This window comes from Dendropsophus ebraccatus, chromosome 2, assembly GCF_027789765.1.
Source record: "Dendropsophus ebraccatus isolate aDenEbr1 chromosome 2, aDenEbr1.pat, whole genome shotgun sequence".
Lineage (NCBI taxonomy): Eukaryota > Metazoa > Chordata > Amphibia > Anura > Hylidae > Dendropsophus > Dendropsophus ebraccatus.
Window position 1 is genome coordinate 129,140,743 of NC_091455.1, and position 20,104 is coordinate 129,160,846.

General features: G+C 43.5%; 1 protein-coding gene across 1 annotated transcript; it reads right to left on the reverse strand.

Moving 5' to 3' along the window:
- Nucleotides 1–2,482: 2,482 nt before the first annotated feature.
- Nucleotides 2,483–19,591, reverse strand: MTURN (maturin, neural progenitor differentiation regulator homolog). The gene is made up of 3 exons (XM_069958314.1): nt 19,011–19,591; nt 7,496–7,618; nt 2,483–3,739 (listed from the first exon to the last, which is right to left on the reverse strand). The coding sequence occupies exons 1-3, from the start codon at nt 19,170–19,172 to the stop codon at nt 3,629–3,631; spliced, it is 396 nt and encodes a 131-aa protein (XP_069814415.1). The 5' UTR covers nt 19,173–19,591; the 3' UTR covers nt 2,483–3,628.
- Nucleotides 19,592–20,104: the final 513 nt, after the last annotated feature.

The window sequence follows — 20,104 nt, forward strand, 5'->3', positions numbered from 1 at the left end:
ACATAGGCCTCAGGTTCATCCTCTCACATTTTACACGCACGAAACAGTAGCTATTCCCTCTCAACGTTGTTTATCAAAGACTTAAAATAAACATTTGATTGTAAAGAGTCTTTACTATGTCGACTAATTTTAAACTGAGGGAATAGTCAATCGCACAGAACAATGACACTGAAAACTAGATGGAAGATTTCAGCGGATATTAGCATTAGTCTGGTGCCAAGTGTCAGTCAGTATGTTGATATGAATTTTCAAATGTGTTCTGGCAAGACTGATCCTGTTATTAGACTATGGCTTCTTTAGTAGAATGGATGAGCCAGAAATCAAATTTCAGAACAGTAATGACTTGCTATTAAGTGGACTGAAGGAAGGATAATGGAATATACTTTTAGCAAGAAATGATTCCCAGATCAACCATATTCTTTGTTTTCTTCTATATTTCTAATGTTCAAATTATAATATTTAAGACTGGCATAAATGTACTCATCAAGAGGATGAAGTCACGCATAAAAATAAGAACAGACAGGAACACCTAGCATTTTACATGTTAATAGCAGACATTGGATTAATTGACGCTATTGTTTTCTGCGCTATTTTTATGCATAACTCCCTGAATTACTTTTAGAGTAATGTACTACTCTATTTTCAGATAAAATGGAAAGCAGACAGATCTTACTGACAGCAGTAAATCTGCAATATACTTCATTAACTATATGTGAACCATTTATACGGAGCAGATGTACAGTATCAGTCTAAGGAAAAAAAATAAGACAGATGGCAACCAATCATAGCCCATTCTGAGAAATCAAAGCTGTGCTGTGGTAGGCTGCTACCTATCCGAGATAATAGGGTGTCAGATTTTTGTCTCTAACTAAGCAGTAAGATTAATGACATATGTAGCAAATGAAGTGAAATAAGATAGGTCTGCTTGTATGGAAGCTGCACGTTTTGTTGTAACAATTCTTTACAGAAATTTACAGTAATAACTGAGAGCAGCTATGCATCTCTACTACCTCCCTTCTTCATGACCATGATCAGGAAAACTTACTGCACATTGAAGAATTTTGCCATTTCAAAGAGGTTCTCCACTTAAACTTGTTTTTACAAAAATATATAGATAATATGTCAGAAATTGTTAGGAACAGGTGGGAGTCTGGCTGGAGATCCTTGTGACTTCTCAGCAATTATGCCTCAAACTGAACATTCGAGTGATCCAAAAAGAGCTGTTTGCAAGTTCTTGACTATCTTGATGAACTATGATGGGGACATACTGCATAAATCATCATCATGATTATTATCAGTATTATGAAGACTAATCCGTTTGGATTCACTTTGTTTCCATAAACAGCAACATTCTTATCCATGGGCTGTGTCCAGTATTGCACTTAGCCCAATTCAAGTGAATGGAACTTACGCTTACCCTTCCACTAGAGGTATGGATCAGAATGTTCTTACTTACACATTCAACTGAAGGTGATTATACATGCATTAGCATTTAAAATGATAGAGTATCCACAGAACCCACTATGCTATTTCATACACTAGGGGGAGGTATGCCGACACATTCTGGTCCCATGCCAAAAGGACACCCATAGCATACATCAGGAGCATAGGGTCCTATGGATACCACTGTCAAAGTCTTATGTAATACAACACCGAGCCCATGAATAAGAGTGGCATATTTCCTGGAAAGACCATTTAATGATTATGACATGAAAGTATAAGTTTTTCTTCATTTTATTAGTCATAATATTTTCCTAAAAATTTTGCTAAAATGGCACCTATGTGGCCTATACTTATTTTTTTAATGGCTGCTTACTTCAAATAGGACAGTTTTGACAATACTTGTAGTGTTGAAATTGTAGGGCACATCTTACTCAACGACTTAAAAAAAAAAAAAATCATGTTAAAGTGTCAGAACATTGGGAGTATGCATATGAACTACATGCAATATTGTTATATTCCCCACATAATTATAGAATTATGTTATGTGGCGTCTGCCCTGCTAGCAAAAAAAGCAACAGGAGTCTGGAGGGCAGAATATTTATGCATGCTATATTAATATGGCAGGCAAACTTGGACACTGTTGTCACAAGGTCCTTGTCGCAGAAAGTGTTCTGTTATAATACAATGAAAGATTAATAATGTGTAATCTGCTAAATATATCAAGGTATATATTTCCTGCTCTGTGTAATTAATTCCAGTTCAACCATAACAGTGCAAAATATGCAGCCCAGCAGGGGGCACCAGCATCTCACATATGTCTGCAGAAGATCCTAGGGCTTGCTGATAACCACTGACACTTCATGTCTACCCCTATTAACATTTGCTCTTCTGGTGCAATGTAGTATTCTACTCGCAAAGTACATCATGGAGGGAGAACATTACTCACAGGTAGCCATGTTTGTAAAACAGCAGTGTAACAAATATATGTGTATATTAAACTTGCCAATGTGTATGATCTCTCTGAAGAAGTTGTTTACAGAAAAAAAAAAAAAAAAAAAAAAAAAAAAGTCTTCAAGTATATAAAATATCTGATCACTAACCAGTATGTTCATCTAATGTACTAGCATTGACCTACTGCAGTTTAGAGGGGCTTTTGAAAGTTCAAAGTTTTAATATTTTTGTCCTTTTTACCACTGACAGTTCATGACCCAATTCAGAATAATAAATAATGTATATAACACTTTTAATACATGAAATAACTTACAGGATGCTCAGGTTATTGGCTACTATGATTTACAACATTTAGATGAAAAGATAATCATAGAAAAAAAAAATTCCCTTGCCCTACACAGTGTAAAAGAGGCTATTAAACCTATTTCAAGCCACAAGAAATATCCCTTTGAGTCAAGGAACAAAGACTTAAAGGGATATTTAATAACAAATTAATTTCTGGGGCAGAGTATATCCTGCAAAATTTATCCTGTAAACGTTACATAGCTTTATTTTTTTAATGATCTTGGTTATTTACTTTATATACTGGTGCCTTTTTACTGCATCCCGATAAGGTAAGACCCGATAAATGTTATATAGATTACCAAAATGTGACCCCTTAGCTTAGGCACCTAGGTAAGCTGGCCTAGTAAAACACTATGTGACTTCCCCCCCCATTGATATTGTCAGCAATCCTAGCATCCTGGCTGCATCTTCATGCTGTGGAATCTAGAACACAAGGCGCTCTTACTCACTAATAAAGTTGTATGAAAAATTTTAAAAATTATATCCTAAGAAATAAATTGTCATACCAGGTTTCTATCTGGTTTTAACCAAATTAGAAACATATTCAGTGCTCACATCAACTATGAATAATAAACTTGGGCTATTTTGTTAACAACCAATTGCTTAAAGTGAAATTTATAGGTCCCCGTCCACTGTTATCCATTCAGTATCCAGCACTTACAATTTCTGTTGGTCAGAGCCATTCCAAACTAAGCCCAACAGCTTGAAAACAATGACAGAAATTCTAGAATCAGAAATGGATGGAAAGCAACAAAACTCCCATGGAAACGCTGCTGCTGGCAAGCCTGATGCTCTGCTCGCTGTGAGTGTTTCTGCATTTTGTCAAATGTGTTTACTATTACATTATGTTGGATTTGTTTTCCTTTCTATAGAGAATATCCTGGGTATTCTACTGCTGGCTGACCCCCATCTGCTGGTGATCTGCCTCTGGTTCTTCTTCCTCCACATCTGCATTGTATTCTTCAAAAGTGTCATCATCCACATCAGGGAGACCAAGTAGCTGTAGGAAATAAAAGAAGGCATCCATTAGAGACAGGAACAACAGCAGCCTGTTTCTAAAAGCACACATGTAGCATACCAGTGGCTTCATGGCTGCTTTTACACTATTAACAGTAACAGGTTAAGGCCTTTGGCTTAGCTCAGTCTACTGTTGTGAGGTAAGAGATGCTGTGACGGTCTTTTTTCTAATGTGACAGACGTACCCTAGGCATCCAATAAGGAGCAACCATATAAAAACCTGTAAACTTCTAACATACCTTATAGGAACAGATATAGGCATCTAGATGCAGTTTGACAACTACCTGACAGCATTGCCCTGCTGTTTCATCACAAAGGCCAGCACAGGCTTCAGTTGCAGTTTAGTGAAGAACAAAGGGGGATAGCTGAAATGGTGCCAAGCTGGTTATTTAAACTATGGGGGCATGAAAAACTTAATGAGCAAAAATGCATGCTTGCAATTAATCCCCACCCCCACAATAAACACTAAAAGACACAAAATGACATCCAGTGTGCAGTGTATGCAAAAGTAACTCTTATGGGGGCACTGGGGCAGAAACAAAGACACAACTAGTCACAGCTCTCTGCCTGAAATCTCACTCTGCAAGTTACTGAAACACATAAGCCTCTTTAAGTGCATTACATGGTTAGTTTGCATTATTTTTATACAAATACAAATTTATATTGCGATATACAAAGATGTTAGACAATAACAGTGAGCTGTGGATCCTTTGGATACAAGGTAAAAATAAAAGTAGAATACTTTAAAGGCCTGTTCACACAGAGCAAAAGTGGCGGAATTGCAAGTAAAGACCGAGCCACGGACGCTGCTTGAAATTTCAAGTTAAAAATTCAAGCTAGAAGTTTTAAGCGGCGCCTGCATGATATTTTGCCACTTTTTGCTCAGTGTGAACAGGCCCTACGAAAATAAACTAAAAGGGTATGTTAAGACTACGGAATCCGCATGGAGAACATCCCATGGATTCCGACGCTCACCCCCGCTTGACGCCCTGCTCGTGCCATAGACTCCATTCTATGCTAAGGCAGATTCTGCCCTCCACCCAAAGAACGGACATGTCAATCCGCCTGAGCCCAGAATAGAGTTGATGGCACGGGAGGACAGTCAAGCAGGATGTTCTCCGCGTGGATTCTGAAGTCTGAACGCACCCTTAGAAGGCACAGCAGAATACCTGTAAAATAATATGTGGGTATTACTCTCTGTACTGTGGGCAAAGCTCCAGGGAAATTTTCATTGACATACTCATTGATAACGTAATATAATCATTAAGGTGCTGGCAAGATCCAGCTACACTCATCACATGTATTGAATCCCATCAAAGCTCTAAAATCTACAATACTGAGGCCAAGCCACACCTCACACAAGCCACTACCAAAAGGTCAGGCATTAATAGAAGTAGTCTATATCGGCTTCTCAATTAACTAAAAACTATTTGTATTCCATGGCCTATCCAGCATTCAAGAAAAATAATGCTAGATTAGATAAAAATCCTACATTGAAAAATTCTTCTATACCCGTAAAAAATCTTCCAGGGGAGAGTCAAAGCCTCATACACATTAGATTAATGGTGCACAATAAACAGACATCCTACTGTTGCAAAACTATAACTTCCATCATGCCTGGATAGCGGGAGGGTGTCCAGGCATAACGCAAATTTTAATTCTGCAACATCTGGTAAGGCCTGCAGGTTGTGCACATCTGTATTACCTGGTCAGCCAGTCCCAGTAGCTGGATTCAGACAAGAGATTTATAATGTGCAAGGACACCTTAAACAGTAAAGTCATGGTAGAGGTCTGATCTGTCATAAGGGAACTCACTATATTGAGCATCTATAAGTATCTTTGCAACCCTTGTGGCTGTTTATGGCAACCAAACTAGATTTGAGAATGTATAATTTCTCAAATGGTCCAAAAGTCCAGAGGAAAGAAATTCTTTAAAATGTCGTAAATTATATTTTATAAACATACAATGGGTGAAACGAAACTAATTTCAGTTCAATAGCAGTTTTACAAGAATGCCTAGTAGTATCATCAGTAATAATATGTCAAAGGTACAATACAGTGGAAGTGACCGGCCATATACAGATAGCGGTTGGCCAATTCCCATAACCATGTACATTCTGATGATTTTATTTAATGGTGTACTCTTCCCACAGTGACTTATCGAAGACAGGAACAAAATATTGGGCATATTCAGGGGACAGTCAGGCTTGTTCCATACACTTTAGCTGGTTGAGGCCGGGTTCACACTACGTAAAAAAAACACGGCCGTATTTCACAACTGCGGTAATTGTGCACGTCCGTAATCTGTTAAAGAACGGCCATTGTTTGCGCAATTACGGCCGTTGTTATGAAATACGTCCGTGTTTTTTATGTAATGTAAACATAGCCTGATACTGCAGAAAGGAGCAGATTAAGGCTGGGTTCACACTGTGTTTTTACAGTCTGTTTAACATATAGGTTTTATGAGAACAGAAGCAATTATGTGCAATCCATTTGGATCAGTTTTTCCATTAACTTCCATTATTTAAAAAAAAAAAAAAAAAAAAGATCAAAAAGGATTTTTTTTTAAGGGTGCGTTCACACCTACAGGATCTGCAGCAGATCTGCAGCAGATTTGATGCTGTGTTCAGTTATTTAAATGAAATCTGCTGCAGAAAATCAGCTGCAGATCCTGTAGGTGTGAACGCACCATTAAAGTACACAAAAACGTGGTTGAGCACGTTTTTGTGTACGTTAAAAGTAACCATTTAAAAACAGATACATTATGTGGACTGCAGTGTGAACCCAACCTTAGCCCTCTTTATTCTACTGGTTATGGCCGACCTTAAGAGTCCAATCACCACGATTATGGCCAACCTTAGAGAACCAATCAGCACGATTTTGCTGCTAACGCTACTAGCAGCGCCCAACACTTTTCCACCATGTCTTCTTCAAGAACTTTATCTGCTGGAAAATAGGCCTTTCAATCCGGTGTGTGGTGCAGGCAGCGCTGTAAACTAAACATGGGGGGTGATAGATCGGGCAGTAACTCGTTACAACTCTCTGCATGTCAGCGCGATTTGCAGGGTTGTTTGACAGGCAAACACACCTGTTATAAGTCTGCTTGCAGAGAGGTCTCTACTTCATGGTTCTCCAAAACGCTCTGGAATAAAAGGCTGAAGAAGAAACGGTAGGGAAGCATTTTACCACGTCTATTCGACACAGGTAGTAGTTATAGCAAGAAAATTGAAGTGACTAGTTAGCTTTAAGGTCACCATATGCTAGTGGCAGGTTCAGCCACCCATATAAAATGTATAGATGCTCGGGGGTGATGGAAAAAAGCCAGAGTCCTTTGTTCTCAGAGTGATAAGCTGTCGCCAGAGTAGTCTGGCTGCTGCTTAATCATTCACTCCATGCTAAACGTCCCTGTGTATGAAGAGGACAGGAGATTTAACTGTTGCACCCTCTTCATTGGCCCTGGCACAGGAGAACAGCCACTGACCGGCCGCTCAACATAACTTCCTATAGAAGAATATGTGACTGTATAGAACACGAGCCACCAGCACTTCCACTCATATCAGCCAACTAATTTAATATGAAAGCTGGTCCACAATGCTGGTTTATAAACAAGAGCAAAGAGCAACAGGGGACTTTCAGTGTGTACAGGTAACCAGTGGTAGAGATGGGGAAAAAAATTATTTCTACATATAATGTACAGGAGTTATTACATATTTTTACAGGGCAAAAACACAGGACTTACTGGTCTAAAAGACTTGAAGACTTTCTCCAGTATTTCATGAAGCGTTTTCTTCCCACATGACGAAATATAATCCTGAGCTAGCTGCAGGAAAGGCAAGCAGTCTTCACTTTCACTCCACACGTGCTGTAAGACAATAATGGAAATACCAGTGAGCCATTATACCCGGATAACAATAACACATTATGTAACTTCATCAGACAACCCGGCAGAGGTAGAAGGTTACTCTCACAGAGAAGGTTTATTTTTACCACTGGACCGTCAGGCCTTCTGCCTACATATGCTCCGAGTACAGAGAATGTCCCATTATGGGCCATGAATATGATGGGATAATTACACTGATAAAGCAAGCCGCCAAGAAAAACATTTGTGTGTCGAATCTGATTATAGTGTTTTGCGCGCACAGCTAACAGAGATGATCATCTTTTTGTGTCTATAGGCTTTTATTAGTCGAACTAATAATGGAGAGTTCATCATGCAACATTGTGCAGACTGAGATGAAGCTATGGCACAGCTGGTTACATCCAGTGGACTTCACTCCTTACTTGGAATCATTTTCTCCAATACTTCTAGCTACAGTAAAAGCCTGCACTTTAACAGAATATTAAAGATTACATACCATAAACCTCTCCTGCAGGACATACAGCAGCTGATAAGTACTGGAAGACTTGAGATTTTTTTCTAATAGTAAACTACAAATCTCTGCCACCAGTTAATTTGAAAGAATTTTTTTTTTCTGAACTACAAATTTAACCCCTTAACCCAATAGGACGTCATAAAAAGCAGGGAATTCCTGCAAAATGACGCTCTGGGCATCATGCTGTCACTAGTCGCGATCAGGCAGCGGAAGGTGGCTGCCACACATTGCCTCCTCCCGCAGCCACTGTCCAGAGAGAAGCCATGCTCCCCCTGGGCAGTTAGCCCTGTAAATGCTGCAGGGAATCCAGAGGGGAGATCTGCTCCCTCTGCCTTCCCCCAGGGAGGCGAGCGGCTCCGGGATAGCCATAGCAACACAGATGCTGGCCCATGCATTTGCGTTGTTGTGAGGAACTGACAGCTACAGTTATAAGAAATTAGAGCACAGATCATGTGCTGTAATGTGTAATATATATTATACACACACACACACACACACACATACAGTATCGTTCAAAAGTTTGGGGTCACCCAAACAATTTTGTGTTTTCCATGAAAAGTCACACTTATTCACCACCATACGTTGTGAAATGAATAGAAAATAGAGTCAAGACATTGACAAGGTTAGAAATAATGATTTGTATTTGAAATAACATTGTTTTTACATCAAACTTTACTTTCGTCAAAGAATCCTCCTTTTGCAGCAATTCCAGCATTGCACACCTTTGGCATTCTAGCTATTAATCTGTTAAGGTAAGCTGGAGAAATTGCACCCCACGCTTCTAGAAGCAAGTTAAATTGGTTGAATGGGCACTTCTGGCGTACCATACGGTCAAGCTGCTCCCACAACAGCTCAATGGGGTTCAGATCTGGTGACTGCGCTGGGCACTCCATTATTGATAGAATACCAGCTGCCTGCTTCTGCTGTAAATAGTTCTTGCACAATTTGGAGGTGTGTTTAGGGTCATTGTCCTGTTGTAGGATGAAATTGGCTCCAATCAAGCGCTGTCCACTGGGTATGGCATGGCGTTGCAAAATTGAGTGATAGCCTTCCTTATTCAGAATCCCTTTTACCCTGTACAAATCTCCCACCTTACCAGCACCAAAACAACCCCAGACCATCACATTACCTCCACCATGCTTAACAGATGGCGTCAGGCATTCTTCCAGCATCTTTTCATTTGTTCTGCGTCTCACAAACTTTCTTCTTTATGATCCAAACACCTCAAACTTGGATTCATCCGTCCACAACACTTTTTTCCAGTCTTCCTCTGTCCAATGTCTGTGTTCTTTTGCCCATCTTAATCTTTTTCTTTTATTGGCCAGTCTCAGATATGGCTTTTTCTTTGCCACTCTGCCCTGAAGCCCAAAATCGCGCAGCCGCCTTTTCACTGTAGATGTTGACACTGGTGATTTGCGGGTACTATTTAATGAAGATGCCAGTTGGGGACCTGTGAGGCGTCTGTTTCTCAAACTAGAGACTCTAATGTGCTTATCTTCTTGCTTAGTTGTGCAACACGGCCTCCCACTTCTTTTTCTACTCTGGTTAGAGCCTGTTTGTGCTGTCCTCTGAAGGGAGTAGTACACACCGTTGTAGGAAATCTTCAATTTCTTAGCAATTTCTTGCATGGAATAGCCTTCATTTCTAAGAAAAAGAATAGACTGTCGAGTTTCAGATGAAAGTTCTCTTTTTCTGCCCATTTTGAGCGTTTAATTGACCCCACAAATGTGATGTTCTAGAAACACAATCTGCTCAAAGGAAGGTCAGTTTTGTAGCTTCTGTAACGAGCTAGACTGTTTTCAGATGTGTGAACATGATTGCACAAGGGTTTTCTAATCATCAATTAGCCTTCTGAGCCAATGAGCAAACACATTGTACCATTAGAACACTGGAGTGATAGTTGCTGGAAATGGGCCTCTATACACCTATGTAGATATTGCACCAAGAACCAGACATTTGCAGCAAGAATAGTCATTTACCACATTAGCAATGTATAGAGTGTATTTCTTTAACCTCTTATGGACATATGACATACCCATACGTCATATGTCCCCAGGAGGTGTTCAGAGCGGGGCCAGGCAGCGACCCCACTCTGAACCGCCGCGATCCCGGGTGCCGCGTGTAGCCCCAGGGGGGCTTCTAGTATATATGTGTAAAAAAAAAATAAAAAAAAAATAAAAAATGTATTACTAGTAAAAAGCCCCCTCCCCTAATAAAAGTTTGAATCACCCCCTTTTCCCATGTTTTAAATAAAAGTAAATAAACATGTTTGCTATCGCCGCATGCGTATTCGCCCGAACTATTAATCACATTCCTGATCTCACACGGTAAACAACGTAAGCGCATAATATCCCAAAGTGCAAAATTGCACATTTTTGGTCGCATCAAATCCTAAAAAATGTAATAAAAAGCGATTAAAAAGTCGTATATGTGCAATGAAGGTACCGATAGAAAGAACACAATATGGCGCAAAAAATGACACCTGACACAGCCCCATAGACCAAAGGATAAAAGCGTTATAAGCATGGGAAGGGAGCGATTTTAAGGGACATATATTTGTTAACAATGGTTTGAATTTTTTACAGGCCATCAGATACAATAAAAGTTATTTATACATGTTACATATCGTTTTAATCGTAACGACTTGTGGAACATATAACAAGTATGTTTTACCCCAGGGCGAATGGTGTAAATACACCATCCCGCCAAATAAAAGAAATGCTTTTTTTTTTTTTCAATTTCACCACACTTTGAATTTTCTTCTAGTTTCGCAGTGTACTTTATGCACAAAATTCAGCCTGTCATTGCAAAGTACAATTAGTGGCACAAAAAATAAGGGCTCATGTGGGTTTCTAGGTGGAAAAATGCAAGTGCTATGGCCTTTTAAAGGGAACCATTCACCCCGTGGCCCCCGTTAGAAACAGACAAACAGTTACATAAAGGTCAATATACTTACCATATCGCTCCCGGTCCCGTCCCGGATCTTGTTGTTGACACGGAGAAATCGCCGATTCTTCTTCTCCCGCCCATTATGGTAATGAGCTGAGATGAGTCCAACGTCCATAGGAAACGACGGACGAGTCCAACTTATTCATGAGGTCCTCTTCTCGTCGCCGCCCATCCACGCCTCCTGGAACTTGATTGACGTCTTCAGTCTTCAGTCTCCTCACGAATTCCCGCGCAGGCGCCGTTGCGAAGGTCTCGTCATCTCTTCTGCGCCTGCGCGGTAAACAGGATACGTGCTCGTGACGTTCCTGTGTACCGCGCATGCGCGAAGTCCAACACGTCACTTCAGCTCTGACAATCGGCGCACGCGCAGTAAACATTGAAGCTGTGGAGCGGCTTCAATTGTGAACTGCGCATGCGCCGAAAACGACCGTCACGGCGCCTGCGCGGGATCCGGCGAGAAGAAAGAAGACGAGGAGGAAGAAGACCCGGCGTCAATCAAGTGTCGGAGGCGGGGAGAAGGCTGGACTTCGGGCCGGCGGCGCTCATTACCATAATGGGCGCGAGAAGAAGAATCGGCGATTTCTCCGTGTCAACAACGAGATCCGGGACGGGACCGGGAGCGATATGGTAAGTATATTGACCTTTATGTAACTGTTTGTCTGTTTCTAACAGGGGCCACGGGGTGAATGGTTCCCTTTAAACACAAGGAGGAAAAAACTAAAACGCAAAAACGAAAATTGGCGCCGTCGTTAAGGGGTTAAAGTTAGGAATAGTTTAAAGTTATCTTCATTGAAAAGTACAGTGCTTTTCCTTAAAAAATAAGGACATTTCAATGTGACCCCAAACTTTTGAACGGTAGTGTGATTTACTAATTTTGCACAAAAATATCAAATTGCAAAAAAACTTTTTTTGCATTGCCATATTCTAAAGGCTGTAACATTTTTATTTTATTTTTTACGCCAACGGAATTGTGTGAGAGCTTGATTATTTGTTGGATGACCTGTACTTTTTAATAGTTTGGTTTGTGACCTTTAACCTTTTTTCTCTTTTTTTGGAGCCAATGAGACCAAAATCTTGTCCCTCCTGCCCGCCCCGACCTAGGACGTACCAGTACGTCCTGGAAGTCTGTCCATAGACGACCCTGGACATACCGGTACGTCCTGAGCTATGAAGCGCGCTTCGGAGCGGAGCGCGCTTCATAGCAGGTGGGGGCCGGCTGCAATCAGCAGCCGCCACCTCACAGTTAATGACAGGTTGCAGCGATCGCGCTGCAGCGTGACATTAACTTCTTAAACGCCGTGATCATGGCGCGGCCGCGGCGTTTAAGTGTAAGTGACAGGGGGAGTCCCCTGTCACTTACTGATCGGGACCCCCACAGTGTGACTGCGGGGGTCCCGATCGTTAAAACGGACCACCGGAGGTCTCTCACCTGCATCCGTGCGGTCCGATCGGCGCTCTGGTCACTGACCCTGCACAGGCAGGCTCAAATCAGCAGAGCGCCGATAACACTGATCAATGCTATGCCTATGGCATAGCAATTATCAGTGTAGAAAATTAAAGTAATGAATGTACAAGTCCCCCAAAGGGACTTAAAATGTATATAAAAAAAAAGTTAAAAATCACTAACACACTACCCCAAAACCCCTCCCCCAATAAAAGTTTAAATCACCCCCCTTTCCCATTATATAAATAAAACATATAAAAATAAACATATAATATACCGTAGCATGCGTAATTGTCCGATCTATTAAAATATAACAAAACGTCATTACGAACGGCGTAGACGAAAAGAGGGAAAAAAAAAAGCGCAGATAACTGATTTTGTTACATTATATATATATATATATATAATTAAAAAAAAATAATAAAAAAGTGATCCAAACATCCGATCTTCACAAATATGGTATTAAAAAAACTAGAGATCATGGCAGAAAAAAATGACACCCCATACAGCCCCGTAGGTGAAAAAATAAAACTGATATAAGCGTCACAATAGACCCATTTTATTAATAATTAATTGCCAAAAAAAAAAGTATTTCATTAAAAAATATATATAACATTAGAGAATCAGTGTAAACCTGCATATGGTTGTGTTCGGACTGACCTATAGAGTAATCGTATCATGTCGCTTTTACCATATAGTGCATTACGTAGACACAGGAACCCACCAAACGTTACCATATTGCATTCTTTTTTACGATTTCACCCATTTATATCTTCATAAATAATATATTTGGGATTCAGTCATACATGTTATGGTAAAATGAAAGATGGTAAAATGAAAGACGCCATTACAAAGTACAACTATTCCTGTAACAAACAAGTCATTACATGGCCTTGTAGATAGAAAACTAAAAGTGCTAGAGCTCTTAAAAATGGAGGAGGGAAAAACAAAAGCGCAAAGATCAAAATTTGCGCGGTCCACTGGGTCATTTTGGGCCTGGTCCTCAAAGGGTTAAGGCCCTAGGGGCATTCCTGAAGGACCTATTATACGAATTGATAATCATCTTGTGTAATAGAGACAACAATCAGCCGACATGAACGATGTTGAAAGACAAACAACAGAGCAGCGATGTGCTGCTGTCGCTCCGTGGAATAGGAGTGGCGGCAGCAGACGGCCACTATCTTCTATGGGCTGCCCGGACGATCTAGCGATTACTCGGGCAACCCTCTGCCCGGGTAATAGCTGCGGCCCCGGGCTACATGAGGCACCCGAGACCACGGCCCCGCTCTGAACGCCCGCACCCGCGCAAGGACGTAGTTACGTCCTTGTACGGGAAAGGGTTAAAGGACTGCTGCCCCTAATATCACGGGCTGCAGTCATTAGCAGTCGGGGCCACTCCATATGCAGCAGACACCTGCTGTATATGGAGCGGCTCGGGAGGGGTTAAATGCCTCTGTCAGTTGTGACAGCGGCATCTACACTGTAAATAGCTGGCACAAGCGATCACTATGTGATGGCTATTTGAAATTGGCGCCGCCTGAAGTGGACAGAGCGCGGGCAGCAAAGGGGGCAGCACACAGAACACAGACAGCGCTTAGCTAGCCGCCGGTCATGTTCTCTGCACTATACCTTACATTAAGCTGCACTATTATGCAGCTTAATATAAAGTATCGATACCAAGACAACAGCCAACCTCCTACATTTATAAGTTCGTGCTTAGAAGCTACTACACTGCTCTTCACTCTGCTAAGCAATCCTACTTTACCACTCTGATCTCTTCTCTTTCCCATAACCCAAAACGCCTCTTTGATACCCTCAACTATCTCCTTAAACCCAAACTTCACACACCCATAACTAACCTCTGCACTGAAGACCTAGCCAACAACGTCAAGGACAAAATATATCATCAATACCATCAGTCAGGAGATCATCTCCCAGTCCCCAGGAAATATTAATCCTATTCCCGCTTACTGTCAGGGCTGTGGAGTCGGAGCCGTGGAGTCGGGGCTAGTTTTGGTTGGAGTCTGAGTTGGAGAATTGAGTTTTGATATGAATTTTAATTTGAAGTTTTGCTTATCAATTTATTTTATGAGCAACATTCTAATAGATCACTGGCTTTTACAAAAGGGTGGTCAGGGAAAAATTGTCAGCCACTATTTAGTTTGTTTCTGAGCTGGAAGAGTCCATTGTGTGGGGGGAGATCTGTGCTGTTCTCTTCCTGGATGCTGGATGATTGTATTTGAGCAGTAGTGTAATATGAAGATATCCTGTGTAATATAGAGGAGGAGGAGACATAAGTAGTGTAGCAGTAACCTCAGTCCTCATTGTGGTGTTTTCTCTCTGGGAGAAGATTGTGTTTTTCTTCAGTGTTCTATGGCTGCAGCTGTGTGTGTGTGCTATGGCTGCAGCAGGCTGTGTGTGTGTGTGTGCTATGGCTGCAGCAGGCTGTGTGTGTGTGTGTGTTTATGTATGTATGTATGTATGTATGTATGTGCTCTATGGCTGAAGCAGGCTGTGTGTGTGTGTGTATGTATGTGTGCTATGGCTGCAGCAGGCTGTGTGTGTGTGTGCTATGGCTGCAGCAGGCTGTGTGTGTGTGTGTGTATGCTATGGCTGCAGCGGGCTGTGTGGGGGTGTGTGCTATTGCTTGCCCCCACAGTGACCCTCAACATCACTATGTGCGACTATCAGTATGACTGACCCCTCTGTCACAGGGATTTGGCAGTGTTAGCAGTGTTTCTTTGTGTATGGTGAATATTAGTTAGAAACTTCGAAGATTTTCAGCAGGAAAAACAACCTGCTCCATCTAGTCTAGTTCTGAGTTGTTCAGGACATGAAGACTGGAGACTGGCTGCATCCACTGCACACACAGGAGAAGCTGCTTTATATACAGTATTCCTTTATTCACTCAGAAGTTGTAACAGGATTATGTAGGACATTAGGGAGAAGCTGCTGAACCAGTGTGATAAATAACTCTACTGGTATCTGACCGGCCATTTATGAAGGAGCAGGAGTCGGTCCTGATAAAATTCAGGAGTCGGAGGTGGAGTCGGAGCTGCGGCTTACTGACTCCACAGCCCTGCTTACTGTTCCTCCTCATCCCTCTCAGCCTTTGAGCCAGTGACAAGAGGAGGAAGTTTCCAGACTCTTCTCCTCCTCATCTCGCCCCACCACCTGCCCTAGTGACCCTATTCCCTCACACCTTGTCCAGTCTCTCTCTCCTGTTGTCACTACCTACCTTACTAAAATCTTCAACCTCTCCCTCTCCTCTGGCATCTTCCCCTAGACTTTCAAACACTCCGTCATCACTCAGTTACTAAAAAAAACCCTCCCTAGACCCCTCCTGTACTGCCAACTATCGACCTGTCTCTAATCTTCCTTTTATCTCTAAACTCTTGGAACGTTTGTTCTATTCCCGCCTAACCCGCTACCTCTCTGAAAACTCTCTCCTTGACCCCATTCAGTCTGGTTTCCGTCCTCACCACTCTACAGAAACTGCACTTACTAAAGTCTCTAACGATCTCCTCTCCGACAAATCTAAAGGTAACCGTTCTCTGCGCATTCTCCTGGATCTATGTGCAGCTTTTGACACTGTAGACCACCAGCTTCTCCTCTCCATGCTCTGCTCTATCGGCCTCAAGGACTCTGCTCTTTCCTGGTTTTCCTCCTATCTCTCTGACCGCTCCTTTAGTGTATCACTTTCTGGCTCCATGTCATCTTCTCTTCCCCTTACAGTTGGGGTTCCTCAGGGATCAGTCCTGGGCCCTCTCCTTTTCTCACTTTACACTTTGCACATCAGACAAATCATCAGCAAGTTTGGTTTTCAGTACCATCTCTATGCTGATGATACCCAGCTGTATACCTCCTCCCGTGATATCACCCCCGCTCTTCTACAGAACACCAGTAACTGTCTGTCTGCCGTCTCTAACATTATGTCCTCCCTATTCCTAAAACTAAACTTTGCTAAGACTGAGCTTCTTGTATTCCCTCCCTCTGCTAAACACCCTCCACCTGACATCTCCATCTCTCTCTGTGGTGCGACCATAACCCCTACACAACAAGCCCGCTGCCTTGGGGTTATGTTTGACTCAGATCTGTCCTTCACTCATTAAATCTCTTTTACGTTCCTGTAATCTGCATCTAAAAAACATCTCTAAAATCCCTCCCTTCCTTACTATCGAATCCGCTAAAACTCTCATTGTCGCTCTGATTCATTCCCGCCTAGACTACTGCAATTCCTTACTAATTGGCCTTCCTTCCTCTAAACTCTCCTCTCTCCAGTCCATTCTCAATACAGTGGCCAGGCTCATCTCCATGTCCAGCCGCTATACCGATGCCTCCCCCCTGTGCCAGTCACTACACTGGCTCCCTATGAAACACAGGATACAATACAAAGTCCTCCTGCTCACCCATAAAGCTCTCCACAGTGCTGCACCTCCCTATATCTCCTCCCTCATCTCTGTCTACCGCCCTACCCGTGCCTTACGCTCCCCTAATGACTTACGACTAACATCCACCTTAATCCGCACCTCTCACTCCCGTCTCCAGGACTTCACCCGAGCTGCACCAGTTCTATGGAATACATTACCCAAGACTGTCAGACTCACCTCCAATACACAAAGCTTCAAACGTGCCCTCAAAACACATCTGTTCAAACAGGCTTACCAGGTTCCCTAATTTTGACTGCTACCCTCAACTACCCCCCCCCCCCCCCCCCCCACACACACACACACCTCCACCACGCACACACAGACACATACATACACAAACACACACCAAGCATTTAAGCACTTAGACCTGTGCATGCAGGCATTGGCTGGTGACAGGTTCATCCACCCTTACCTGCACTTCCTTATTTATAAAGATGGCCGGACCATAAGAACAATGATGCACTTTGCCCCTCTGCCATTTTGTCTCAAACACCCTCCTTAGAGTATGTAAGCTCATGCGTACGAGCAGGGATCTCACTCATGTATGGATAATTATATGTATATCTCTGTAATGTCTATTTTTTGTATATGTATGTACCCCCTGAATTGTAAAGTGCTGCGGAATCTGTTGGCGCTATATAAATAAAAAATATTATTATTATTACCAGGAAATCCTGGTACCTAATCGGTTTTTTGCACAGAATATCAATAGTATCAATATTTCAGTGCATTCACTAATTTGACACAGGGCTGCAAGTTTAAAAGATGTTGAACGGCTGAGGGGGATTTGCACCCGGGAACCCCCGAAGCAAGCCGGATCGCAGAGCAGGTGATGTATACGCTCCAGCCAGCAGGGGGTTAACAGGGTGGTCTACCGACATACTTGCAGCAGGATGTCAATCCTGCTGCAAGTATGTCTGCCCATAGACATTACAGGGCAGGGATCTGCAGCGAGAAATGCGCTGCGGATTCATTGTGTATGAAGGCACCCTTAAGAGAACACATTCATTGATTACATGTCCTCGATTTCAACAATATCAGATCACAGAGGGGTGTCACCATTCAGCAACTCTGGCCAAAATGCTGTTAGCCAGAGGTGTGGTGCCACCATCCACTAATGAAACAGACAGCTCCATACCTTTCATCTGCATTTTTCTCATGACAAGTCATGTGCCCCTTTGAGCAAGTGATGCAAATTTTTGTGAGGGGGGGAGGGAAGCACAAGACAACTTTTCAGAAAAGAACACATTTTTTAGCTTTTTTCCCTACAAAAAATTCCTTGTGTGAGGTCTTACACAATACACGTCAAGTCCAAATCTCAGATCCTAGAGCTAAAAACAGGAGCTCCAAGTGAGTCGCTTTGTAGTTTATAAGCTGCGTGCCAGGCCTTCTATAAAGGAGGGCACCTCAGGCCAGGGCCCTGCATCACCATTAGTTATGTATGGCCGGCTATACACTGCATAGTCAGGCATTGGGGACCCAAAAGTAACATGACCCAGACATTACTATGCAAAACAAGATGATGACATCACACAACCTACTGGTACACATCATCGCCTGCTGCTGATAACACGACAATACTCCACTATAAGGAGCTATATACCACCCTTTGGGCACTGAGGAGTTAACAGCTCTTTGTGAATAGATGGCAATCCTCCTGCCCAGCTGCCACTCCTCTGCACCAGGGTGCTACCCATCCCAATGCCAGCCACTCCTCACCAGGCACATGTGGAGCAGATGCCAGGGTGTGAGAATGTGCTGTCCCATGCCTCTTCCCCACAGTATGCTGGCACTGTACAGGGCATACACATGGGCACAGGGCAGTGGCCGGAATGGGTGTCCTGCCAGAGGGGGTGGAGACCAAGGCAAATAATGTAGCTGTCTCCATGTATGGTGAAAGCCTGCTGCCCTGTGTATAGAGACAATGCCAGGCCTGGCTGCCCAGCCTCCCGTGCCGCCTGCACTGCGCCAGAGCCCATGTATGGAGCAGGCCTGGCACACGCCGTGCCCTCCCCGGTACCAGGCCTCCGCGCAGGACACCATACACACCACACTCACAAAATTGTCGCCGCAGCCGTTGTCGGGGCACAGCACGTAGAAGGAGACCCCGGGGTCGGCGTAGAAATCCATCCTCCGCTCCGTCTCCTCGGTGGCGATCAGGTCGAAGGGGGTGTTGGAGCACCATTTGTCGGCGACGTCTGCCAGCTGCTGGAAATCCATGGCGGCCCTCGCTGCGTCTCCGGCTGACAGCAGGCTATGGGCGCATTGTTTACATGCTGCTCCTGGAGGAGGTGCGGGAGGGAGGGGTGCTGAAGGCCGCGGCGATGCAGCCGATGCTCGGGTATTGTTCGCCTCCCCGGCCGCTCAGAGCACAGCTGCGGGTTGGGCTGTTGCCGTGTGACGGAGATAATGCAGGTCGGTGACGTCACAGCAGGCCCTGCCTTGCGAACAGCTGGGTCGTCAGACCCTGTGACGTCACTAAGGCGGCGCCCAACCAGCTCCCGCGCTGCTGAGAGGATGAAAGATGCGCGTCCCTCCTGGTTATAACCTGGCGTCGCCCTGACTCCGCCCACCCCAGGGTGCGGGACCCCAGGCGTCAGCGACCACCGCCCACTCCAGGGTGCGGGACCCCAGGCGTCAGCGACCACCACACAGGGGTCAGAGCCGCTGAGAAGAACAATAGTTGCTGCCCGCAGGCATCAGACATGCGGCATTTAAAGGGCAATGCCACGTGTAGAGCTGCTTTACTGGAGACGAGAAGCATGACTAGCAATTCCCTCACAGTGCTGCGGCTGACGGCCGGGACACGTGACAGCTATCATTCCCTGCAGTACTAACCTATCAGATGTCAGGATGCAGGCAGGTACAGCCGGCACCTGACTGCCCCACAATTATGGCAGGTTTATAAATACTGCATAAAAACCTCCTTTGTTTCCAAATATAACAAATAACAGAGCAGATTTGCTTTTACCAGAACATATTAAGGCCATGTTCACACTACAGGAACGTGCAAAGGCATCCGTCTATTGATGGTCATGAGCATTATTTGCAGCCATCATTATCAATAGATCCTCACTGCACCTCATCGCTCACCCCGCTCCTGCGCTGTGTATCAGCCACAGGTTAGCTGAGGGAAGACGGGCAGCTGCTTG